This window comes from Cuculus canorus, chromosome 6, assembly GCF_017976375.1.
Source record: "Cuculus canorus isolate bCucCan1 chromosome 6, bCucCan1.pri, whole genome shotgun sequence".
Lineage (NCBI taxonomy): Eukaryota > Metazoa > Chordata > Aves > Cuculiformes > Cuculidae > Cuculus > Cuculus canorus.
This window is the reverse complement of record NC_071406.1, coordinates 23,447,475-23,475,246: the sequence shown is the minus strand read 5'-3', so window position 1 is coordinate 23,475,246 and position 27,772 is coordinate 23,447,475. Positions and strand designations below refer to the sequence as shown.

Sequence of the window (27,772 nt, the reverse complement as noted above, 5' to 3'; positions counted from 1 at the left end):
TTGTTTTACTGGGTCACTCTTTCAGAATTAATGAACATTTTAATTGTTAGTTAAAACACACTTACATTTAAGTGCTAACGTGTTATTTTTCAATCTGAGAAAAGAAGAAAACACTGAAAGATAGGACTATTGTGTGTTTGAGTAGGTGTATTGACCTTTTGAAAGATGTAAAAACTGGAATGGCTCCAAGCAGCTACTTGCTGGTTTTAACAATGTTGAATTAGTCATTCAGTTGATTTATGATTAAGACCTGGCCCCTGAAGAGAGGCTGACATGGCAGCTGTGTTAGTCGCACTTGTGTTATGATCAGATGACAGTAATCATGATGTTGTATGGGGGAATCCACTGAAACCATTCTTACTACAAATCGCTGTGCTCTGAATGAATGCTTAAGTCCTTCCTAATGGTTTTTATATGGATCTAGTACCTTAACATGGCATACATGTATTTGAGTTTTACAGTGAAATTATTCTAAATAAGCCTTTTAATTTCAATCTGGTTTCTCAGTCACAGCATGTCACTTAGATCCAGGGTGAGAGATTTATCAGCCCTTCACCTAATTAAAGACTTATATTTTAGTTTTGCAAAAGAGGGTGCTTTTAGTGGGTCATAATATGGAATCCAGATATGAAATATACTCAGATAATTAATGAGCGAGTATAGTGGACCATGCTTAGCATCCTGTTTGGTTCAGTATTTTGGATATTATCTTTGCAGTGAGCACTAGGAACACTGTATGTGCAAAGCTGCATAGGCTGATCTTTTGACTCAGCTTCTCAGGTCTAAACAAGTGTATTTTTTCATCCTATGCATAGGTTGTAATTTAAAGAGCTGATTATCCTGTTAAAGATTTTCTGTACCATTGTAACTAAGTCATGTGAGACTTCATAGGATTTTTGAACACTATTTTCTCTTAATAGTATTCAAACTTACTGAGCATCCAAATGAGTGTTAACATTATTTTCAAGAGGTTGTTTCTCCAAATGTTATAGTGGACAGTCTGTTAATAAGTTGGATGTTAATGGAGCAGGATACCTCTCTTGATCATAACTTACTCCTTTGTATTTAGAAAGGTGATGTACGTCTCATAGTAAATAACCACTGCTCCTTTAATTTTTATAGCATTTTTTATGTTCTTAAGCTAGAAGAGGCATAATTAGGTCGGATTAAATGTCTGTCTTTTCTGATGTTGTATTTCTGACAGACCACCAAAGAGATGTCCGAAGAAGAGTATAGGAACAGATTAAACAAACAAAGTGTATGCGCCCAGAAGCCAGATATAATATGCTTGTGGTTAATAATTTTTGACTGATTTTTATTTTATGATTTCAAATGTTGACCTTTTGAACCCAAGTATACTTTTGGCATCCCAATATCCTGGAGCAGGGACTTCTACAGTTTAACTATGTGCTATATGGAGAAGTACTTCCTTATGCTTGTTTTGGATCTGCCACATCATAATTTCATTTGGTGCTTCTTAGATCTCGTAGTTTGACAGTGAATAATCCTTTTCTATTCATCTTTTCCATATTGCTTCAGATGTTCCAAATATTCAGAAAAAGAGGTGGAGGTGGGGAAATGTGACATGAAGAAAGAAATATCAAGGGTAAAGTTGTATGCACGACTTGGTAGGCTTGACTGTGAATCTGCTTCAGTCGGTGTTTCACTTTTAAATTTGGTAGGAAAGAAAGTTAATCTGGCGGTCAATGGAGACTTGGTGGCATTGGTTGTATCTGTGGGTACCTGCTCAGCAGTAGGATTGCTATAATAGTTGTGTGTTCACTATCTTAGCAAAGAGCTAATCAATGTTATGTGCTGATAGAGCAAGAGGATGGTGACAGGTGAAGAAATGCTTTCTGGAGGGTTTTCATGGCTTCAGTCCTCCTGTTAAAAACAAGAAAAGAAAGAAAATGTAAGAGAAATTCAATAACAAAAAAACCCTATGCTTCCAACCTCCGCTTTCACCCTTAAATTATGCCTGATTTTAGAGAGGTCCTGGAGATTCTAGTTTTTTACACTCTTCTTAAATTGATTAGCAATAAATATTCATTCTCTATTAAAAAAAAAAATCCAAGCGAAAATTCTTCCTTAGCTTTTAACCTTTTGAGACCTTTCAAAAGAGTATTTTGAAACAAAAAAAAAGAAACAAAAAGTAACGGAAGCAGTAATATTAAAAAGACATACCTTGAAACAAAACATGATCTAGCAAGCAGTGTAAAGATATGTATATTTAAGAATCTGAGTAAATATATTAACAGGAGATAAAATGAAGAGAAAGAACAGCTGCAGGCCAGCTCCATCTCTTTTACAGCTAGAAACATGATGACTCAATAGAAGTGTGAAACATCTCCATCTTAGTCTAACAGAAACAGTCTCCTTTCACTGTCCAAGCTTCAGACCTTTTCAGATGCTGTCTGAAATGCATGAATTTCGCAAATTTTGCTAAAAACAAGAAAAAAAAACATTTGGACCAAATACCTTCAAAGTCATTCCTCTTCTAAAAGGAAGGATGCTGCTGTTAATGAACCTCTGCAGCACAGAGATGAGCAGAATCACATCACTTAGAGCAAACAGTTATTTGCAAATGCCAATGTATTAGCCATGTAGCAGGATACCCACGTGAGGGCAGAATGTGGTTTTTGCTACCTTTTAGGTTCTGAATTACATTTATTTTCTAAGTTACGTTAAGTGTGTATTCAAATAAACGAAAGGTAACGTAGTCACATGGGTGTTCAGGCAGACACATTTTATTCTTATAAATATATTTGAGAATGTACTTGATGTAGGATTCCTTAAATCACAATTAATAGTTGTAATGCCATTGTGGTATTGACATGTTTTCTTGACATAGCTGCTTAATGATTTTGAGCCTGAATTCTATGCTGGCGGATTTGGGAAAATTATAATGTTTTAAATGTGTTGCACTTTCTCGTCCCTTCCTTACAATTTCAATGTTTTTAAAAAATATTTTAAAATTATTTGTATTATCTGTGTATAAATGGATTTTTGCATACACAAGTTCTGAAATTGTACTCAAAAGTTACCAAGATCCAGAATTTAGGCTTCCTATTGCACCTTTACTGCTGGATTGCTAGAGAGGACCTTAAAGCTTAGGTTGTTTTAACTTGAGGATGGCATATGTTCCCATAGGACACTTAACCTACTTTGTTAGGGGATAGTGCATGCTGCTTGCTTAATAAACAGTTATCCTGTCTTAAACACATTAATTCACAGATACAAATTAATTTATCATCCATCAATGTAATGGCTGTCTTTTCTTTCCAGCAGCTTACCTGATATTGCCAGTTAACTTCTTGTAGTCTTTTATCTTACCAATTCCAGTGACTTTACGTTCAGTTGTTCCGTCTGTCCCAAACTTTTTCCCCACCTTTTACCTAGCTGATGGCTTCTCTGTGGGTCTTTGTCAAGATTGTCTCTCCCTCTTCTCTGGTTTCATCCCATTCTTGTTGGCTTAGTTCCAGTCCAGTCCTTTGGTCTGGATGATTTCTTTCACCAGACTTCCTGCCTTGCTTTGCTTTGCTTCCCCCTGTGGAGTCCCCCATCCATTTGAATGTGAATGCATATTGTTTGGGTAACAGCAGGTGTTGGGGACACATATCTAAGCACAGGGAAATGGGTCCCTGCTCTCAGCTCCAGCCTGTAACCTCTCCCCAGATACAAAACCATCTTCCAGGAAAAGTCTAGCTTCACTCCAGTGCTCTGCTTGCATGCAGGTGCTGTGGATTATAGGAAGAGATTAAATCACTGAGACTCTTCAGTGTTAAATTTGAGCAGTTTTGCTGTTGAGGACGTTAAATTCTGATTTGGATGGACTTGCACAGAAGTATGATGGTTTATCTCTGATACTGTGTTTGCTCTGTGCCAAAAGTAAAATCTTGGCTTCTAAGCATTAGGACAGTATTATTTTTCAAATAAAATGTTTCTAGAATGTTTTTGAAAGTGCGCAACACTGTTATGGTGGGGCTGGTTTTGAAATTTTCAGTCCACCTGGTTACAACATGGCACTTATAAATAGCTAAAGCATAGATTGCAAAGCCAGGAAATAAAAGTCTCACTAACTTAGGATATATTAAATCTTTGAACTGGTAAAAAGCGGGGAGTTGGTGTGGGGTAGAGAGGAACCTCCTGTTTCTTGGGAAGGCCTATCCTGGGAAGATAAGGTAGCTTCAGGCTGTTCTTACAACTCACCAAAGGCTGCAGACTGTAAAAAAGCAGGATGACCAGAGTAATTAAGACCAGTTTCTGCAGTGTTGCGAATGATACATGACAGCTCAGCATCTCACACCACCAAGCATCAGTCGAGCACAGCCATACCCCAGCAAGCCTCTTGTGTTCTCTGAGAGATGATCCATATGCATCAAGCTGATTATACTATCAGAGCAATACAAAAGAACTATGTATTAACTCTTCATCTCAGTAAGGCTGTGTTGAGTGAAAGCAGCTATGAGTAGCTTCAGCTTCTTTGCTGTGTGTATGATCTCTGTCTTACCAGCTACATGTCATTCCAAACCTCCTTTTGAACAGTTCAGCTTTGCTTCCCATCTTTTGTTCCTTTTCTTCTTCTCCCTGTCCACATGCTCTTCTTGGTCATCACCAAAATTTCTGATCTGTTTATACACAGTTCTGTGAGTGCAGTTCGAACAACCGCAGCTTTGAATTTGGGTGCTCCACCAGTTTTATAGTCGGATTGTGTAGTCTTACAAATTCCTACCTGCTAACAATACTTCTTTAATCTGCTATGGCAGTTTGTAGAATCAAGTAATCTGTGTGATATTTTATTTAAACACTTGGATTTTCATTGGCAAAATCTAAAGCAATAGCTGCTAGCTTTTAACAAGCGAAAATGTAACTCCTCATTAAGTTATCCAAACCTGTGCAGGGTAAGGAGGCACATCGTTACTTGTATGTATTGTCTGAACACTTCAGAAATTTGATTCGTCCTAATCTTCATTAGAACTGGGACTTATCAATAAATATTTTTGTCATCATTATAAACAGATACTACTTAAGATATATAACATTAGGGGAGAGAATAATGTGGCACTAGATTTCAAATTAATTAATTAAACAACTTTGATCCATTCCGTGTATAGATAACATGAGCAGTGAAGAGAGGAACTTCAACAGAAAAATGATATGTGATGACATTGTCAAAGAAAATGCTCTTCATGAATGGTCTGCAGCATCTCCATTCTTTGGGGGATTATTTTGCACATCTTTGTTCTGTTTTCTACAACGGGCTAAATGGGAACATCGGCCAATCAAAAATCATTTATTAGAAATAGAAAAATAAGAAAGAAAATTCTCTTACACAATTGGCAGCTATGACTTTGGGGCCCATTTTTCAAGTTTACTTTTGCTCTGAAGTAAGTTCTTTTTCACAACTGACAGGCACATTTTTCATTTATGATTATTTTGAAAAACTGATGCATTTTGGTTTTCTTAAATTCCCTTTAATTTTATGGTTATTTACAGCTCAATTTTATGTATAAAGTATGTGGAAATATGTTTTCATTTAACTGCTTGTTTTTCCCAAGAAGGTTTACTTACCTTCCAAAGTTTTGGCAGATATTTTATTTTTACAACTTGAGTTTCTTCTAATGGCCAATACTAATGACTAATGTTCAAATGTTGATAGTCATTGGTTCTATAATGAATAGAACTATATGTCCTTATCTTGAAACCAGAAATAGATGCTGCTTCATTCTTAAACTGGAGCGGGAAGTTCATATGTTATGTATATTTAATGGAAGAACTGTCAAATGAGACATGTGGTATGGGTATCGTATGATCCTTTATTACCAAAGCTTGGCCTTCTTTATTGTTAATTTGAGGAGAAGCTAAATAAAATCCTGTTTGAGATTTACTGTGCTCTGGCAATAGTTTCTAAAGCCTGAAGAGATGTTGAGAAGATAAATATTTGAAAGAGAGTAAGTGAATGTGCTGGTTTTATACTTCATTGAGTTGAACAATGAAAATTATGCAGATTCACTGTGTATCAGGTCTCACTGTTGTTCTCGTGCACCGGCACAGTGTTACACTTCTGAAGGGAAAACGTATTTAAATCCAAAAAAATGGTTTTTATTAACAACAACAACAAAAAGAAAAACCAACCAAAAAAGAGACTATTACACCTAATACATTGAAAACCTGCACAATGTTGTCGATCTAAACCATGTGATGGTTGTTCCAGCTTATGTTTTATGTCAGAGGCTCATTAAATCCATGCATGTTCTTATTTAATAAAATCTTTATGTCCCAGGATGCTTGGATTATTGAAGTGTGCATGTGGGTTCAGTTTCCCATTGGGTTTTAAAGATTATTATTATTATTTTAAAATAATTTTATGGAGGGTAAGTGTTTGTCTCTGGCTCCCTCTGTCTGCCTGTCTCTACTTGTCTTTGTTAATGCTTTTTTGTACCTAGATCCATCAGATAGATTGGAACCAGCAGACAAGATATCTGCAACTGTTCTCTGTAGCCATTCAGTAAGATGGATAAGATATGGTAAAGAGGCAAGAGGACTAGTAAGGAATTTAGTTATTCAAGCTTAAAAAACAAGATTAATGTCTTTGTGCTTAGACAGTGTATTTCTGAAATATTTTTCAATTCTGTTCAAAGTCTGATTTCTGTATTAGGTTCTCCACAAAGATACAACTATATGCTCAGAGTGTATGAACCAGAAACAAGGTTTTAGCTGCTTGTCTTGCAGTAGTGTGTGGTTGTGTGATAGCCTTTTGTTTCTGATTTCTGGTTATGTTAGTGCCCTATTGACATAGAAGTTCTACTACTGATTTCTGACAAACAAATTATTTGATAGGCTAAAGCTATTTCTGACAGAAGATACAAAGTTTTGACAAACATGCATGGCACAGCAAGTGTCCAATTCTAAAGAGCAAAATAAATGCAAACCACCGTTATAGGGAACATGAACAGCCTGAAAGCAAGTTATCAGTAAGCAAATAATTGTTGAACTGTTATGAATGGAATAGGATGTTGAAATAGGGCATGATTGGCTGATGTTACATATGTCCTTGATTACCTTCCTTGTGCTTTTATCCTAATAAGTGACATTCTTTGTATTCCCTTGGATGGCTAGACAGTCTGACACTGAAGAAGAATAAATATTGCGTGTGGTACGCATTAAGCTGTCATCTAGGACAGCATTTATAAAAAGTAACTAGAAAAATTCATAAGAAATTCTGCAGTGCTACAGTTTCCTGACTCCAGTCATAATTGTCAAAGTTCTTGACACATTCAGGTCTTCTGAAATGATTTGGGTTTACAGTTACTTGGTGTATGAATAATTATTAAGGATTCATTTTCTCCGATGATGCAGACTGTTAATGTTAGTTTTCAAAATGTTGCATTTTCATTAAAGGCCATGTAGTAATAGAAGAAAGACAAGTGTGGTGTGTGTAGCTGGTCCTCTTGCAGAAGTTAGAACCAGGAGATATGTATGTATAAAACAAAAGTAACTGATAAAATTAACAAGCTCTTTTTCAAGTGCTGTCTTTGAATCTTGGTAGAAAATCCATTATAAGCATGCATTGTTACTACTATTCTACTTTAGAAATAGACCTTTTTTTGTTGTAAAATATCAGTCTTCTGTTTTTCTTCACTGACTAGAAATTAAGACTCAAAAGCAACATAGCAGGATATTATCTCTGCAAGGGCAATGAACTATATAAGCTGATGAGTTAGTGTTTGAATGGTAATTATTTTAATCTTTAATTTTGAGAAGAGGGAAGTGTATTAGTTACATCCTTCATGCTCTTAAGTCTCTGAAATTCTTGTGGTGACTTGTGTGTTGACCAAGAAATATTCAATGGTTCATTTGTCTTTCCAGCCATTTGTCTATTGCCTAACATAATGGCACGATACTCTCTGGACTTTAACACAAAATTTCACTCTAACTATTTCAAAGGATTCTAAGAGCTCTGTCACTGACCATGTTAGTGGAACATTTTCACTGTATGCTGTATTCAAGGTATGATCTCGTTTTGCAGCATATGAAAACACAGCCTTATTCCATTTTGTGGGTACATGTGTCTCCATTTGTGACAGAATTGTCTAACTCATGTGATCATTTTTTTAAATTATTTTACTAAATTAAGAATATCCTATAAGGAAAAATAGCCTGTTACCACCTCATCAAGTTACTTGAGACTAAAGTATTTTATAGTGACATTGTGTCTTATTGTCATCCCTCTTCCAAGTAGTTACAAGTAGCCCGTAATTTACAAGACCTCATTGCGAGTAGTGTGAAATGGGAAAATAGAGCTGTTGACCCTTTAAAAAAATTGCATTTCATGTTAATTGAAAAGCTTTAAAGTAGTTCTTAGTACAGGGGTGGAAAAAAATGTGTATTCATGGGAGCAAATAAAGCTGAAACACCTGTTTGGATTGAAGAAAGTTTTCTTCAAGTGTAACACTGCTCAAATGTTACAGGTAACTGTTAACTCTGTAGACCACTATGGAGCACAAAATATTTGCCCAACTGGTAAATTGAACTGTAAGTCCCACTGTGGGAAATTGCTTTGCTGTGATCCAAACAGCAGTTATCTTAGTAATTGTACCTGAATTCTTTTGTGGCTAATAGACAGTTGATGTCCTTCTTACCATGACAGAATTATTTTATTGCAATATTATTAATTGCAAAAAAATCCGCTAAGATGTATTTGTGTAGTTTAAGATGGGCTGAGTATGATTTTTAATTGGTGCTCTGAGAGCACTGGTTTTTGAGTTGAGAATGTGCATAACCCCACATTTCACATTCTAAACCAGCGCTCACAACAAGGAGCTTATCAGAGCAAATTGTCTAGTCCATCCCCTTCCTCACTCAAAACCTAATGACCCTTTATCATCATGGTTTAGATTGCTGGACACAGATGTGAGAAAATACAAGTAATCTACAGGTAACTACAGTAGCTGCACTGATGTTCTCAGAGAACTGACTGCTGGGAAGATAAAAAGCTTCCCACAGAGCCTGTGACTTTCCAGCAGCAAAAGCACATCATGAGCTCATACATGAAGTTTTATTTGCTGAAGATTCACAATAAGATGCATTAGGACATTCAGCAGGGTCCCTTCTTAGATGAGCACAAGAATTCAGTGAGGTTGTTAGTTGATGCACTAGTGCATGGCTTCACACTAAAACTGCAAAGTCCAACAATACCAATAATGCTGCTTTTTTAGAACATCACAAACTACAGCTGTAATATGGTGTTGATGTTAACGTAGTTTGTTCTTTGATAGTAAATGATCTAATGTTGTTGGACTTTTTTTTTTTTTTTCTTACTATGGGAAGTATTCAGGCGGGAAGCAAATGTTCTTCAGGTAAAAATGGTGCTGGCTGTTGAAATACAGAGTTAGCAGTACTTGCTAGGTCTTGGAATCACAGAATCATTTAGGTTGGAAAAGACCTTTAAGATCATCAAGTCCAACTGTAAACCTAATGAAGGTAGAAGTAATATGAACTAATATGAAGGTAGAAGTCTATGTGAAAAGACTTGTGTGTGAGATTAATTACTATTGGTTTTCCTCAGCATTTTTCATTCTAATCATGAAGTAGATCTAAAAACTCTGGTTTTGTGATTGGTTACTTTGCTAAGGAATGAAAAGGAAATAAAATTTTTTTATATAAATTTCATGTACGTTGAGGTTAAGAAGTTAATAATCTTCTTTACTATTTTTATTTTTTTTTAAATTTTTTTTAATTCAAGAAGCTGCTGTAATACAGTTTTTATTTTTAGTGGTTCAGTAAGGTTGAAATGTGTCAAATCAGACAGGACTGTTTGATGTGAATCAGTCTGTGCACTTTTATTCTCTTCTAAAGTAACTCTAGTATAAACACAGTTACTTATATAGAAAAATTAATTTGGATGCTGAAATGTTTGTTTGTTTGTTTGTTTGTTTAATGATCTGGAAGTTTTGGGTTTGTGGGGAGAGAGATAATGTGGCATGAGAGGGACAGGTCCTCTAGAAATGAGGATCCACAGAGGCTGCTATTAATTATTAAGCGGACAATAAGCATTACAGTTGTGGTCTTTACAGAAAATGCTAATCCAGCCAAAAGCCTGAAACCAGAGCCAAACAAAAACTCTGAACAGCCTTCTCCCACCCAGAAAGAAACAATAAATAAATTGCACAAACAACACCTCCCTCCTCTGGGAGTGTGAATTGGACAAACATGTCTTTTTTAATTTAAGTCCTTTCGCCCTCTTCAGTGAGTCTCAAGGCTTCTGTGTTCCGTTATTGATCCTGGGGAGCTGCTTCAGTGGGATTCGGTGCTGCTGGTGGTGGCAGACCTTTGAGCAAGAGCAGCCAGGGCTGGCTGTAAGGCTGTGGCTCTCGAGCTGAGCCAGTGACCATAGCACCAGTCTCCTTAATTTTCTGTTCCATCATTGATTGTTTATGATAGGAAAGTACAAGACACTGTGAAAACTATGTACTGTTTGCTCTTCTTCATTGCTACTTGCCTCTGTTCCCCTTTTTTATGTTAATATTCCAGCTTATGCTGACCTAGATTATTGCAAACAGACCTCCATATTGCAGAGCTCAACAGACGCTTTCTAAGAAATTATTTTCCATGATTACACACACCTTCTGGTTCACAGTGAAGACATGCAGAAATATTTTCTCTTTTTCACTGGCAAATAGGACCTACAGGAAAAGAGATACCTATTTTTTTAATTCTGTTTTATCTTTTGATTTAGGAAGATAAAAGAAGTGAAGAGATATACCTATTGTAAGATCGACTCCCCCCATGTGTAGTCTTGAGATTAATTATAGTGAAGTCCATGTACAAATTGCAGAAAACACTTGATATATCCTTTTTATGATATATACTGTTTCTTATTTTGTAGTGGCTTTAATTCTTAACTATAGTAGACATACAGAAAAACAGAAAAAACGTTGGCTGTTACAAAGTTTTGTTTGAGCTTTTTAAACTGAGTGATTAGCAGAAATAATGACCCTGTCAGCCTTAATCACATTAAAATGTGGTTAACATCATTTAATTTTTTCCACTTAATATGCGAAAATTTCCAGTAGATTTGCAGTGAAGGCCATTGAAATTCCATTAGAACAAGAATAAAAATTTCAGGCATCATTTATTCAGAGAGGGAATAAAGGTCTCGACTGAAAACTGCTGAATCTTTCTATTAGGGAAACTATGAATCATTGCATTGAGCAGTACCTTGAGCTTCTGTAGTACTGAATCTGAGCTGCTTCTGAATGAATGGAATGCATTTGTAGTGTGGTGCTTTTCTGAAAACTACAGCTTAAGTTTTGCACAAATTCAGTAAGCGCGTTCTCCATAAAGGATTATTATTTAGCATTTTATAACTGCTGCAGAGCTGGGGAGATACTTTTGGTTTAGGCATATCATCACTGTGAAGTTCCACAGTTTGGATTTTTTTCATTAGAGCATTAAAAAAAATGTATATCCTTTTTCTGGTTGATATGTAGCGTACAGCTGTGGTTTCTTTGTGGTAAATAACAAAATGGGGACAAGTGCAGCTATGATTAGAATATTAAGTCATATCAAGTCACTTGCACTCTTGGCATTTCTTGTTGGATGCTGCACAGGTACCAGCGTACAGAATGCAACAACTGTATGAATATGCTAGAGAAACTATCAGCTGCATCTTCTTCTGAGGGAAATTTCTCTTTCTAGGAAAGATGGAATGTTCGTTAGCTTTACCATGTTTCTGTTTGCTCTACTTATGTTCCCGTTTTTTAAAAAGAATCTTCTTTAAAGAGAAGATTTCATCTGATAAGTGGAGGCACTAGAACTAGACCTGTGCTTTTCTGGGCTCTACCAAAGGACTTATATTGAATATTTATTTAAAACAAATATTATTCTGTGTTTCTCATAGATGTTGAGTTTTTTTAACCTTTATTGAATTGTTTTTGTGTCTCTGGCACTTAAGTAACTATACAGTGGATTGGATTTTTTTTTTTTTTTAAAGCAGTATTTTACTCCTGAGCTGAGTTAATTTCAGTCTATTTCATCGTTACTTTTTCCTCTTTGTACTGGGAAAATCATTAAAATGATTTGTGCAGAACACAAATTTTTAACTGTCAGTATTTGTATGATTGATTTCTTTGAAGCAAAATGTAAGGAATTGGAGTGGCAGATACTTAATGTAGTATGAAATACTGTGAGATACACAGTGTCTAAGGAATTTTTCTTTGAAATAAGTGTTGCTAAACTTAAGAATTGAGCAGACCTAATGGGAATTCGGACGTGCCTCTGATCCAAATGTACCACTGTATATAAAGGTAAGAAGGAAACTGAGTAGGACGTGGATCCCTGGCCAGGACTGTTTACCCTGCAAATGTGGTAAAACAAAGTCAGAGTGCGGGAGTGACCGAAAGCTATGGTAGGAGGGAGGTGTGAATTGAATGAAGGGGTGTAAGTTTTGAGGGTGACATTTGGAAGCATCTGGCTAAAGAGTTATTGGACCAGGATGGAAAGCTTTGAAGACTGGAGATAGCCCTGGAAAAAGAAACTAGTGAGCAGCAGAATGCGAAGAACTGTCGGATGGGATGGGAAGGTGGCTATATTGTAGGAAGAAGGATCAGAAGAGACTGCACTCACTAGATTTTTCTCCTTACAAAGCATGGCATGAAATTGAGAGGTACTGTGTCTTTCTTTTCTCTTAGCAAATATTTGTGACATCTGATAGGAGAATGTGTTGCCCGAATTTTGAAATTACTTAGTGCCAAGCATTGATACAAATACTGCAGCCACCTCTTCTGCGTTGCCTGTGCTTTCCTCATGAGTGGTACTTGTACGTAGATGTGGTATTATGGGCTACTTTTGACTTTTATAACATTTTGTTTTGGAAGAGGAGAATTAATTAATTAATTCTGATGTTTAGTTTTCCAAGAGTTTCAGTGTTGTTTCCTTATAGTAGTGGCTTCTGATTTATATGCATTCTTTTAAAAGCAGTGGTGTGGTGCACTGAACAGCCGGTAGCATCGTATTCTGTGGCTCAGGAAGACTTCTTGCACAATGATCAGTCTGCCAGCGTCCTGCTGCAAGTCAGCTAGCTAGGTGTAGCCAAGTCAAATACGTGGTGGGTGAGTTCTTCATGCCTTTCCCCAGTGGAGACATTGGCTTTTGCAAAACATGTAGGAACTTGATTTGTATGAGATTGAGACCTTTGTCCCCCTTTTGCATTTCTGCAGAGCCTTAATGTACTTCTGAATTCATGAAGTGTAGTACTTCCTCGTAACTATATGGTAATCCCTAAATTGCTGTAATCCCTCCTCTGCATTCAGTACAGAACCAGTTATTGCTAGTAGCTACACAGTATGACTTTCATAAATTAATTAAGATTTTTTTTTTTTTAACAGTAACTGAATGGTTTGTGCTTAGTATTGGGGGGGGGTTCATAGAACCTTGTTGTTGCCTTGGTTTGAAATTGTTCTGCTAATTTCCAGGCTACATTTTTCCATGACTGGTTTACTTCATTGGTGGTTCTGGCAGTTTTGTTCTGTAGATTAAATAGTGTCTTATCTAATTGGTGGTTTCCTCCAATACTCATTTAAAGCAAGCATTGTCGGTTTTCTGTCTCCATCATTTACATGAAGTTCCTCTTCCTCTGATACTCTTAGACTTGTTCTGGATTTAGCTGACCACAGCTGCACATACTACTCCACCCTCATGCTTCCATGATTACTTGTATACAAGGGTAGTGCATCCTGTTGAACTAAGGGAAGCATTTCCAGTAGGATCTGTAGCTTACATTTCTCTTCGTTGCATAGTCTTGGTGGCTTAGAGTCACTCTGATGAAGACTAACGCATTGTGGTCCTCCTTCTATGTCACTTCCAATTGATGATGACGATAATACCTTTCCTTGAGGAAAATGTCTCCTGCTCTTGTATCAAATGTTGACTTTGCATGCAACTAATGTTTGTGTCAAGATCATTAATGTATTTAAACAAGATCAGTCCTAAGTTTAATCCTTGTGAAACTTCATTAACAATATCCATAAACGCCGGTTTATTCTCCTGTTACAGACCAGTGCACAGTCTGTACAAATCCACTTCCACCTCTGCTCTGGCTGAATGAGTAGTTTCACACACAGCACACTATCAAATACTTCATAGATTTATTTCTCCTGCATAGAAAATCATATGTCATATCAATGAGAGAATAAATTTATCAGGGCATGCTTTATTTTTTCCTTTAAACCAAATCACTTGTGTTTACCAAGGTTATTTTCTATGATCATTTCTTCTTTGATAGTGTCATAGCTCAACCAATAGCATTGTATCTGTTAAGTGACTCTGTGGTGGAGAAATGCATAGACTATCCCAGAATAGCTGCCCACTATGATTTTTTTAATATTTTTCCTTTGGCTAGGTCTACTTTTAACTGTGTATTACTTACTGGGGCTCTTGCTTGTGGAGCAGGCCTTTTCCAACCTTAAATTCAATGTAACTTCTAAAATAGAAAAAGAATCCGTTTGAGCATTAAAATAGGAATGGTGCTTTTCATTAGTTACAGAGACTTTTCTTACAACTCATACTAAAAGAGTGCAAATGATTGCTTTAAGCAAATAAATGGTGTTTGTAATGGCAAGAAAACATTTGGATGCAATTCACAGCTCCGCTATTACTTTGGGCATATGTATTGTTTTAGTCTTCAGTTGCATGATTGGGTGAAGTGTTTTCAACTGCTTTTTTGGATAGAAAGAATGAATAGACAGAAGGTAGAAATCAATTTATAGGGGCTGTCAGAAGTCTAGATTTTTTTTTTTTTTGCACTTGGAGGCTGATTAATATTTTAAATAATTTCTTGATGGCATTGCATGTTTGTGTCGTAAGGGTTTTTTTTTTCCATTGTAACTGTAGATCAGGCCTCATTTGTGATAGTATATCCTGTGCGTGTTTGAACTACTTTGAAAAAATGAAATGACGTGATGTTTAGCTACAGAGGAATGTCAAAAACAATGCATTTATATGATATGAAAGATTTGCAAGTGCAAGCTAGCAATTGATAGTAATATTATAATTAACTCTTTATACAGCCTGTTTTTTATTCATGAACATTTTCATTTATGTTGACAACTCTCATGTACGCCACCATGCATGGAGTCTTTTCCGTACTCAGAGTAGTCTGAACATGAATTAGTATGGTTTGAGGCTTATGTTGTGACTTTGTATTGAAAAATGGTTTCTGGCCTAAAGTAATAAAAATTAAAGTAGCTTGCATTTTAGGTTTGGCTTTTTGATCATATTGTTGTTAGTACTAGTGTTTGCAAGGGTAAAACATCCCAGAGAACTTATTTTCAATTAAATAACTTTTTTGTTGTTAAAATTGCTGAGGGCATTGAATGCATTCTAATTCCATAATCAATAAGAAAATGAATGTAAAGAAATAGTTTTATAATAAAGAAAATTAATATAAAGTAGTACGTTTATAATAATTCAAATTTTAGTTTTGTTTGCAAATAAAAGTACTTTCTACACACCCCACCCATCCACCCACAGTATTTCTGACAAATTGACTTCGTCATTCCATTTTCAGCCATAAAAATCTTTGTCTAACAGATCCTTTACAGTCTGACAGATAAATGGAGCGTGATTTCAGACACTGATCCAGATACTTATTCCTGCTTCTGAAAAAAAATCAAAGTTAGTGTTCCCCTAGGACGAGTATGTTTTAGTAGATGATTCAGATGTGTTAATTTTTTTTCCATTTCACCATAGTTTAGACAGGTAAACAGACTGTGTCTGTAGAACTGAACATTTTTGTGACAGCTTTTCAAATTAGTGAAGTGCATTTCAAAAAAAGGCATCTCTGCACACTGTGAAATTTCCTAACTCGTTTAGTGTTTTACTTGGGCATGGACATGTTCGTATGACAATACAGTATATGCTGTTGTATTTATTAGACAGCGTTTGGGGGAGATGTGTCAGCAAGAGGTAAGACTGGGACACACTGCCTAGTTTTATGTGAGCAACTTAGGCACTTATGATCAGGGTTAGTTTCTAAAGCAGCCTGTGAAAAGGGGTGAGAGAAGATGCTTTAAGAAGAAAGTGAGAACAGGAGCCTTAATTTAAGTGCTCTGAATTGCCCTTGGAAGAGCCTGCTGCTTCATTAACTATATAGGGAGCAGGGTGAGATTAGGTATCTAAATCAGGTGTCTGAAATTATGCCTTGTATTCTTTGAGTTGCTATAGTTTGAATATTAGCCATTCAACTAAATAACTCTTCCATTTCTATAATGAGAGCTTAGTGTTCTTTCTCTGAATAAATACCAAAGTTAATTTCTGATTTATTGAGTAAAATATTCCAGGCTAATAAAAAATTTGATCTTTCCTTCTTCAAAAAGTGCCTACAACTTAATCCAGTATTGCCAGCTTCTGTGGTTATTACTGGAGTTGTTGAAGTTGTTTCTTAAAATATGTAGTATAGTGTAAACATGAAACATTAGTATTTGGTAATGGTCTAAGGGGCCAGGGGGAATAAGCAGTGTTTATTGTTTTAAATCTAATGCTCTTATTGTGGTAATATTTGATTTTTGCAATTTTAATACTTACATAGTTATTATCAAGTGATGGGGGGAGAAAGAGAGCATTCCTGTGAATTCTGTAGTCTCCAGAGGCTCTGCTGTTAAGTTCACACGGAATAATTTTTGAGAAGCGAGGAAGGTGACTCCAGTTGTAATGTGAGCAGGAGAGGATATTTCATTAAGAGAACTGATGGGGGATATTTCTATGACATCAGCGAAAGCCAAAACTAGCATATGTTGTAGCCTGCATTTTTGTTACTCGCAGATTTTTAATTAGCATTAGTAGAGTAGTGTCTTATTTCAAATGTTTGTATATATTTCATTACACAGGAGTTTTATGAGAGCATATTTTTTGTTTGGGAGTATGGCCTTGTATTTGCTTGTGTGCACACAGAGCATAAAAAAAATCAAATAATATAAATTTTAAATGGTGTTGTCCATTGTGCATTTCATGTAAAGTTTCTCTTGTTAAAGCGTCATGTCTTCATTTGATCAAATATTCGAGTTATCCATGGTTTGTAATTCCTTTTTATGGCATTATATATTTGAGACTTTGATATAATAGTGTTGATGTGAATTGTCCTACTTTTTTTGGTACGAGACCCTTAAGAATACAGTTCTCCATGTGACATAAGAAGCCCTGTCAAGTGGCAAAAGTTAAAATTATCATGCCATAATGTAAACCTGGCTATGGAATAGAGATTTTTTCTAGTGATTTGTAGTAGTAGCTCAGTCAACATCATTTTGCACTTAAGTCCTGTGACTGAGGTTTGCTCCTTCTGCTATAATTTATGAATGAGCATTTTAAAAATTATTTTGTTATAATTTTCATGATAACCTTTCAAAACTCTGCATTTTATAAATGATAGCAGGAAGAATGACAAGATGTGACTTTCCAAAGGTGTCTTTTCTGTCCAAAGTATTTGTGTGCTGCAAGTGAAGCCTGTTACACCTGTAACTATGAAATATAGTGTTCACAATTCGTCTGCATTGTTCTGCAGTTTTATCAGTAGTTCAGTCTTAACTGTGCTTGATTCTTGCTGATAGCTGCAGTCATATCTTTTTTTTTCTGAGTTAAGATAGAATTTATTTTCAGAATTGGCGGACCAAGGAGAACTACAGATTGTAAGTTTTCACGTATCAGCAGGTGCTACAGCAGCAATGTAGTACCGTTTTCATTATTGTTTAAGTGATAATTGGTTTTGATCGCCTTAATAGGGATCATTATTTGGATAAAGAGATATTACTGAAGTCTTGAAAATTAGATTTGAAACAAATGTTTTAGAAATGTGTTTCAAGATCTTCCTTCTTCATGAATGGTGATTCTTATAAATGTTTAAAATAGGGTTACCTTGACTGACCTTTTGTTAGATGGAATTTGCTGTATAAGGTACTGAAAAATCTTTTCTGACTGGGAGTTCAGTATAGATTAGCAGAAGTAATTCTCGATTATTTTACCTCTTTCTTACTCTCTTGACCATCTTAATAGTTTTTAATTCAAACTTGGTGGTATGTCATCAACTTGATTTTTCTGTTTTGCATGCTTTATTTCTCATGGGTTTAAAAGTATTTTGTCTGTTAACTGCTGTCTATACTTGATTTACAGGTGGTACAATGTTCTCTGATATTATTTCTTTCACAGTTCCAACATCTTGCAAACCCAAACCAGCTAAATGAGTTTCACGTCAGTTAAGACAAATCTATATGAAATATACTACTGACCACTTTTTGACCATGAAGTTGTAAGTGTCATGTCCTCATGAGTTTCTAGAATACTATTAAACAGTGAAAATCTCCAGGTGGCTTTCTAGACCAGATAAAGAGAGAAATGTATACTGCTATCATGCATGTTAGACAATTTGTTAGCAGAATTATATCTTGAGGTCACAAAATACTTTCATATGAATTTTCTAGAGTGTTGCCTTGTTTTTTTTTCTTGTGTCAACTAATATTATTTTCTGCCTTGGAGAATCTATTTTTAGGTGATCTTATGTGGATAATTTGTACTCAGTAGTCATGTCATATTCAAGCATTTTCCAATAATAAATACCAAAATTCCTGATTGAAGCTGGCTATGTGGCATTGCTCTTTTTGTGGGGTGCAGGCTAACCTAAGGTACTCCTGACCTTAGCTGTGAATGTTTCGCATTTACGTAAGAATACATATACATCTCTATATATGTGTATAGCACTGAGAACAGTAGGACCTGATCTTTGTGGAGTCTGTGCATGCTAACAGAAGAGAAGGGAAGGACATCTCTTATGAACTGTGTCATGCAGCACTAGTGCTTAGGTAATTTAGATCTTCCTCTTCCATCTCACCAAATCCACTAAACCTAGTTGTGTTCATTGTAGAATGTTTTGCAACCTGACAAAAAGAATGATCATTGCCTAATTTATCATCATTTTAGGTAAGTGTTGGATAGTGGGTGAAGCTTCAAAAGATAAAATAAAACTACAAAGAGGAAAGAAGAAACAAGACATTTTTAAGTCGTTGAAATTTCCTTTAAATTAAAGAAGACTGTGGGAACAATTAAACTGCTTTTAGTCACCTAGAAGCAACCTGATTGTCTTCACAAATTCATGTTGGCTGTTTATTACTTGTCTAAATTGTTAGTTGACTAACATTTTGTTTGTGAAGGATTTAATGGCCTTGCACATAGGTGGAAAAAATACACTCCACTACCTATTGGGATTTTTATTAAGCGCTTGTAGGTTTCAATACATTACAACAGCCTCATAAACAAGATAGCAAATACTGGCTACATGGAAACTACTGGAAGTTGAGAATGCAAGACTGGTTGGAAAGTAATACATACTGTATAGTTATCAGTGGTTCACTTTCCAGATGGAAAGAATATCTCATTATGAGATCTGCAGAAGTGGCTGGTGGTTGAATACTGTTACATATTTCCATTAATGAGCTGGATGATGAGCATTCTTATTAAATCTGTAGATGACCCCAAACTAGCAGATGTCCAGGTGTGTATAGAAAAAAATTAGAGTGTAGGAGTATCTCATGAAACGGAAGAAATCATTAGGAAAAAAATAGCTAGGGTGCAGCTTCTGAGAAGGATTTTATGCAGAAATAATCAACTATGCAAATATATTATTAAGAGTAGCTAGTCAAGCAGGGTCATACGATAAGTTATAAACTGAGCATGAGATAATGTTGCTGTGCTGTCACAAAAAAGCAAATGCTGTACTGGGTTTTATAAGCAGGAGAATCAGGGAAAGATGTGAGAGTTAATATTTTATCTATTTTTAATGCTTATAAGATGTAATTATTATTGAGAGCTCTGAGGAGTCCATTAGTTATTGTGTGTTTCCAGGAACCTTTAGACCAATTATTGAGTCCAGAAAAAGGTTCTAAGCTAGAAGTAATATGTGGCTTACAAGAAAAGCTCAAAATAAAAAAGAAAGACCTCAGTTTTTAAGTATGTAAAGTACTGCTGTAAAGAAATAGGGAGTGTGTATTTCCATTCCATAGTGTAGAGGCTCAGGTAAATGAATGCATTTAAATTGAAATAAAGGTCGTGTAGACTACACATACGGAAAACTTTGCAACAGTGGGGAACAAAGCACTGAACAGATTGAGTTTGAAAGGTTTTAAAAATCCGGAGTTGCTCAGACTGCCTCTTGGAATTGCTAGGTCCTCTTGTTCTCACTCCTATCTGTAGATCTTTTTTCAGACTTGTATGTTTTGTTGGCTTAGTTTGATTTTTATCTCATTATCAACATTTGTTTCTCCCTGTGGTGCTGTCTGGTATTTTCTTCTTCCCTGCTGTGCTGTTTTGTTTCTGCTGATTTCCACTCATAGTTCAGGTGTAGAACAGAAAACAATGAGTGTTTTGGGGTTTTTTTTTTTTTTGGTCTTGCTTGTACAAAAGCATACTTTCACAAATTACCTTTTTTTCCTCAAAGGTCAGTTTTTCAGATCATCTTGTCTTACAGGTGTCCACTCAGCTTAAGTTCTCGCTGCAGCTTCTCTCTTCCATCACTACTTATGATTTCCATCTGAACTCTGTTTCTGTTCTCAGCTGGGTTTCTCATGTGAAACTCTTGTCAAATATCGGTTTGTAGTTAATGTACATTCTACAACTTTTGTACCTCTTTATTTTGGTTGTCTGCAGGTTTTGGTTCTTTCTGCCCCAGGAACCATCCCCATTTTAAAGTACAGGTGCTCCTTTCTGCACAACTCCCCTTTCTGGTGCTCTTTGCTTATTGGCCCTCTCATTGAGTGCCCTCATTTTTAAACCTTTCTTTGAGGTCTGTTCTGCATCCTGATTTAGTATCGGGAATTAACTCTACTAGTTGTCATTGTTAACTCTTCAAGTCCTTCTGCACTTGAAGCCACTGGCTGCTTTCATTTACTTTTTCCTTGTCAGGCTGATGCAGAGTTAAAAACTGGTATGCCCTTAAATGATGCCTTCATCAAATTTTGGAATGTAATAGTGGCAAAAAAATATCTTGGTATACACAGCTTCCTGAGTTAGTAAATAGGCTGACATGATTTTGTCCTTCCTTATCTCCTTATCAGCCAACAGGAACAGTGTTGGGTGTAAGTGAGCATCTTGATGCCTCTTCGCTCTTTTCCCTGGTCAGAATTTTGAGTGCTGCCTTAACTTGCAAGTTGTTCAGATCTGGTTTTGTTCTTGTGTCAGTTTTTTTACATGGGTCTTTTGAATTGAGTTTTCCAGAAAGGATATTTTGTCTGTTTGTGGTGAATAGAATCAAATTTCAATTCAGGAACCCTCTGTAGCTGCTTTTGATATCACAGAGGCACCTGGAGGGAAGAACCAAGCCACCTCAATAGGAGAAGGCTGTTGGATGTCCAGAAGTGCTCAGAGAGTTCTCTCACTGTTACTACTGAGCAGTACTAGAAGAAGTCTTTCTTCTTTCTACTTTGTTTTATAATCAGAATTATTTTTACCTACTAATAACAGCATTTTTAGAGACCTAATTACAAAATAGGATGAGGTTTATTGCTTTTATTGTGTTTTCACATAGTTTTCAATTTACTTTATCAAGAAGGGTTTTCCTCTTGAGCACTTTCTTGTTTCTTAAAGTAGTTTCAGCTGTTAATCATGGTCATTTGTTCTGCCAGTTTTACTGCGGTTTTGTTCGTTTACTTTGCATTTTGTTACATTTTAGTGGTGTGGTTTTTTTGCCCCCCCCTCCCTTTTTTTTTAAATTGAGAATTCCCTAATTTTGAGTTGTCTTTTCATTCATCCTAAAGTTTAATATCTGGCATCATTCATTATCAAGTATAGCATGAAATAATGGAGAGAAACGCCAGGATGTGCTTATCTTAACAAAGGCCCAAATAAGTGTACTAATGCTCTCCTTTTAGAGACATACAGCATGTCCATGGAAAAATTATGTGCTCGAATAAAATAGATTTGACGTTGTTTGCTAAGAGAATTTTGTTCTGCTTAGCATGCTTGGTTATCCCTAGCAGGAAAGCCAACTTGCACTGTTAATTTATTGATTGTTAGTCAAGTATTTTTGCTTCAGGAAAAAATCCTTTTGGAAATACATCAGTATTTATAATTGAGTGTTTATTTTTTTTTTTGTTTTCTTTATTTTGATCACCATTAGGGGAATTCCTTGGTACTTCTTAGTAATTCCTGTGACATTGAAAGTCACAAAAGTGAAAGGCAGAGAACCTGACTGTCTGTACAGAGTGGGATGCAGTACCTCATTCTTTTAGTGAGGCTGTAGCAGGTCTGATGTCAGTCACTTCAGAGACCTTTAGACCTCAGTGCTCATTTATTGCTAAAATGTACCAGCTCTGCTCCTGCATTATGAAGATCATCTGTCAACACTTTGAGATATTCTCCTTTGTTATTAAGCTTGTGATGCTCTACACTGTCAGGTTTTTTTGCCAATTATAGTTAAGGTACAATGGTGTATTCACTGGATCAAAGTCTCACACTGGCGGTAGAGGAATGATTTGTAAGTCTTTATTCATCTGAATTGTACAATAGAATACCTGAGGAATGCAAATAATCCCTCTAAGGACTCAATAGAAAAGCTGTTAAAATGACAGTCTAAGACTATTATTGTTCTGAATTGGTGTTTTAGCCAAAGTAATTATTTCTTATCTTGTTGTTCCACAATAGTTCTTAGTTTATTGGTTACGATGACCATATTTACCAAAAATAATTTGAATCCAATTTTTGACATTACTTTCCTGCTCATTTTACTTTTTCAAGTTTACATATTTCATTCTGTCTTTCTCCTACTGCATTATGTAATTAGTCTAGAGACCAGTGGTTATATGCTTTCTTAAAAAAAAAAAAAGATGTATGCACAGGTACTGAAGTACACTTATAAACAGCAGATTCATTTCTAGATACATTTTCAGTAAAAGATTGGCATTCGTAAGCTCTGAACTTTGCTATCCAGTTTGTTAGCAAAAATAAATTAGTTAACTACACGTGTCACTTTTAGAAGTGCTGTTAAATGTCACATATCACATTCAGGATTGTGCCTTAATTGTGATTTTTAGTTCAGACATTTCTGAAGGCAATAGTGTTTCAGTATCAGTGGTGGATCCCAGGCTGTATTTTCATTGGATAGCTGGAGGAAGAAAAGATTAGTATAATGAGGATTGAAAACCACTGATGGGGTATTTACATAAGTAAATGATAGAAGACCAGACTTATATAACAAACGTGTGAAAACTGTTGAGTGAACTTCTATATTCTTTGTCCCATCTAAAGCCCTACTCAGTGGGCCATGCACTTAATCTCATAATAGCTCTGATCCCCTGCTATTTTCTTTGACAAATGTGTGTTGATGAACTTGTGGTTCGGTTCATTTTTTTTCTGAAGTGACATTTGCATTGATTATTTAAAGGTTTGCAGGCCACAGTTTCAAAGCACATTAGTATAATAGCAGTTAAAACCTTAGTCTAAATCTTGGAGATTAGCAGGATTAAGAAAAAGAACTCAGCAAGCATAAACCCCTGTGCTGTATGGTGGGTGCTTCAGGTCTTGAGATGTCTATGGCACCCAAAGTACTTTGTGTCTCAGTGTACAGGAAATGTTCCCGTGCCTCTTGGGTTTTCTTGCCGAACATACAGACTTGTCATTCTTACATTCATACCTGTTCAGAAATAGTCCCCTAAAAATAACATGGAACTCCTTACAGGTAATTTATGAGTATCTTCCTTAAAATTAAAGTAAATACTATTTGCAGCTATGAATGTGATGCCTATGTTTAAAGATTGTTTAAACATTGGCTATTGCTGCAAAGATTTTCTTAATTTTTAATAGGATATTGAACATTCAGAAGCCAGCACCGTAAATATCTCGTTTTGTTCAACTAAAGATAACTATTAGATGTACAGTGAATTATTAGTGATGCTGCCAGTTATTGAAAATGAAGAGAAAAAGGAAATTTGATTCTTTATTTAAAAATAATACTAGTGTAATATCTAGAAGCTTTGTCCTGGGGAGATAGTAGAAAAGTGGGAGAAGCTGTATTCATGAGCTATGGCATACTCCAATATCAAAAGCCACAAAAAGCAGGGTGCTGCTTGCTGTCTATGAGTTCATGAAGTGCAGTGTTCTTTTCTGTCTGCTGATATCAGCTGCCCTTGCCACTAAGATGTTTGGAGGTTTGTATTTTTTTTTTAAAGAAAAAAGAAAGTCAGAGGAAGACCCTCAGTTTTATTGTATTTGATAAACAGCAGTCTTGGAAGTCTCAGAAAAATGTACGTCCTCAAATCTATGAAGTTTTATTCATTTAGCATTTTAGATTGCAAGTATTTAACCTCTACCAAAAACCTAGTTATCGTCTCAACTTATACCTATTTCTGATAGATTAAATGGCAAACAGAAACCAAGAAACAGTGAAATGTTAATGGAGTACACCTGAAGCAATTGCTGCCTGTTAATGCCTTGACCTTGGAAAGCAATACACAAAAAGATGGCATCATAAAACCGTGCAATTCTTATGAATATGTATGTGCTACTTGATAATAATGAATGTGGTACAGCCATGCATGCACTACAAGATAATGTTGTGCCCTTTGTTGTCTACAGGTTGATAAAAATTAAAGAGTGGGTGGACAAGCACGACCCGGGTGCTTTGGTCATTCCTTTTAGTGGGGCCTTGGAACTCAAGTTGCAAGATATGAGTGCTGAGGAGAAACAGAAGTATCTGGAAGAGAACATGACACAAAGGTTAATTAGCATTCATTTTCCCTACACTTTATTATCAACTATTTCCTTGCAGTAATTTAATTGCTTGCGCTGATAGAATAATAAATGACAGAGTAATTACCATTATAAAGAGAGAATCTTCTCCTTTCTTTACCATGAGACAGAGTGAAAAGATTTATTTTAAATTAAGTTTTTAACTGTCATCTGTCATCTCTGTACAGTGTTTTAATTATAACATAGGTATTAGTTATGTATATTTTTGAGAAGGAATGATCACCAAAACTGTTTAGTCATCCATGGGGAACAGGGACAGTGCAGAAAATTTTGCCATAATTTTTCTGAAGAACTATAGTAAATTGTTCCAATATTGAATTTCAGTCAGACATTTATGCTTTCATGACCTGGAGTCCTGAAAATTGCTTGAGACCAAAAGTGCTGCCTGATAGGGTGATTCAAATTTATCCCGTATTTCCGTATCCTGCCGAATAAACAAATCAAAATACTGTCTTTATGATGCTGCAGTAAAAAAAGTAGTTTTTCTGAAGAGAGTTCAAAGAAAAAGGCTACTGTGATTATTGCTGTGTTTAAAAGTAGACCTGGTGTCTTCAAAATCCGTTATATCTTTCCATGTAAATTGATTACTTGGGTCATTTAGCTATTTTATTTGTATATTTTGAATGAATTGGATTTTTTTTTTTTTTTTTTTTTAGTGCTTTAGCAAAGATCATTAAGGCTGGATATGCAGCACTCCAACTAGAATACTTTTTCACTGCAGGCCCAGATGAAGTGCGTGCATGGACCATCAGGGTAAGATTCATACTTATTCATCAGCTATATCCAGTTCCACACTATTGAATTCAGATTGATATCACTGACTTTGAAGTTTGTCATGGTGGCGGTTAGCTAGTCATTACAGATGAGGTTTTTGTCCAGGATAACTTTAATTATTTGTGAGCTGCTGAACAGTGAAAGTGGAGCTGCATTGATTGAGGCAGGTAACAATTGATTCTGCCTATTACATAGTCTGAATTTCTTCATCCTGTAGAATCTGTCTACCCTCCTCCTGTGGTCAGAGATAAGACGTACCAGTATTGTGCTTGCTTAATCTGTGTGACTGGGTTTGTCTGCAGTGAAATTGATGTTGCTTTTCATTTTGTATTCACTAAGTTTGTTTGGGTTGCGGGTGGTTCATTCCTCCTTTGCTTTGCTTGGATTACATTTTCAGCAATAAAAGCAATATAACATCATTATATTCCTCATGGATACACAGTTGGGCTCAAAAACCTAAAATCAGTGTGCAGTAATTCAGGTCTTTTACTGACTTTAATATTTATACCTAGTTTATTTTTGTAGTTTGTATGTTTATCTGGGAACTTATGTAATGCCTAAAATTATATTATTATTTTAAATATTGATGTAGAATGATTATAGCCATAGAGATCGACTAATTTATTCCCAGAGGACAGTAAGTGCTGATCTGTAGTGGTTTGCCTTTGAATGTAAATGTATTATAATATAAAGATTAGTATTGAAAAATATTTTAAAATGCATATAGCTACAAACTCTATCTTAAACATTACAAAAATGTCAAATTTTGGAGGTGCAAATCTGTCATTGAGCTTTTATTTTTTCTACCAGTGTATTCAGTGCTGTGCAGTGTATTTCAGTGCTGTATTTACTTTCTTTCAATTGGATTACTTTGTTTTCATTTATCAACATGATTTCCAGCAATTTTGTATTTTTATTAATATATCTAAAGATGTTTGAATATGTATTTTAGTATGTTAAACTTTTTTCCTAAAAGCACGTTTATTTTTTTAGCCTTTTCATCTCATTTCCTATTACATGATAACTCCTAACTAAAGTCTCTGTAACAGCTACCAAAATAATGTAAAAGCAGAAGTTTTTCCTGTTCTGAATATTGCCATAGTTTTTAAAAGCGCGCTCTGAAACTCCACTGTTTTCTGTAGGAGAAATGCTTGCTCTTTGTTAGAAAATATGAAAGCTGGTTTATCTTAAGACTGATTGTAAGTATCTTTGATTTAATGTGCAAAGATATTTAGTCAGGTAAGCATCAGTGAGTAGCCATATTAACCCAATACATCTTTTATTGTAAAAACTGTGCTTTACACTGTCAGACTCCTTAGCACTTTAACATGCTTTATTAAGCAGCCTTTAGGTCACCATTATTTCTCAAATTTCTCTCCATGGTTGTGTGTGCACAGAATGTATGTCCTTGTAATTTAAGACATGCAGTTAGAATGCCTTCTCCTCTATTGCATAAACTTAAATTATCTTATAATAGTTGCCTGTGTTTTTATTTTTTAGTGATTCAGTTGTTGATGTATTGGTAAGAATGCTCATTGTTTTCTATATTAGAATTACTAGGATTTTTTTTTTAGATAAAAATAAGCTAATATGTAGGACTTGGGACCCAGAAATAATTTTTGATTATGAATGTTATTTGCCAGAGGATGTTATCATTTAATTGAAAATATTTGGATGCAAGTAAAAGTCTTGAGTAATTCAGATTTTAAAGTTTTTTTTAAAAAAATCTTTATTTTCCTTGCCTTCTGTGTGGAGAGCTAGGGATCGAAGCGAATCCCACAACAAAACACAATCATAGTTTCTAAAATCAATACTGCTGTTGATGCCTATTAGGAAAAAACAAAGCTGCCCTTCTGTAATATCGGTTGGTTTATCTGTGACGAAGGCATCTATCTGTACGTCCCAATATTGAGAATTACCCAGCTGTACCATGACATTTTAACTGATGTGAAACAAAGTTTCAGCAGATCCTGAAAGCATATCAAAAAGGAGAAACCCCTTTCCTGCAATCAATCTTCTTAGATGCAATTAATTTTCTTCCGGTCTTTCCTTTGACAGAAAGGGACGAAGGCTCCTCAGGCAGCAGGGAAGATTCACACGGATTTTGAAAAGGGATTCATTATGGCTGAAGTAATGAAATATGAAGATTTTAAAGAAGGAGGTTCAGAAGCTGCTGTCAAGGTGAGCTCCCCATCTTTCTCTTCTCCCTTCCTCT

At 35.5% G+C, this 27,772-nt stretch overlaps 1 protein-coding gene across 2 annotated transcripts in view; it reads left to right on the top strand.

Annotated features, from left to right (window-relative positions):
- The window catches only part of OLA1 (Obg like ATPase 1), a 94,452-nt gene that overhangs the window by 62,445 nt on the left and 4,235 nt on the right, over positions 1-27,772 (top strand). For both annotated transcript variants that reach the window (XM_054069926.1, XM_054069925.1), the window contains 3 exons: positions 24,610-24,750; positions 25,440-25,536; positions 27,616-27,738. In XM_054069926.1, coding sequence (XP_053925901.1) covers positions 24,610-24,750; positions 25,440-25,536; positions 27,616-27,738 — 361 coding nt within the window. The remainder of the gene's footprint in view (positions 1-24,609; positions 24,751-25,439; positions 25,537-27,615; positions 27,739-27,772) is intronic.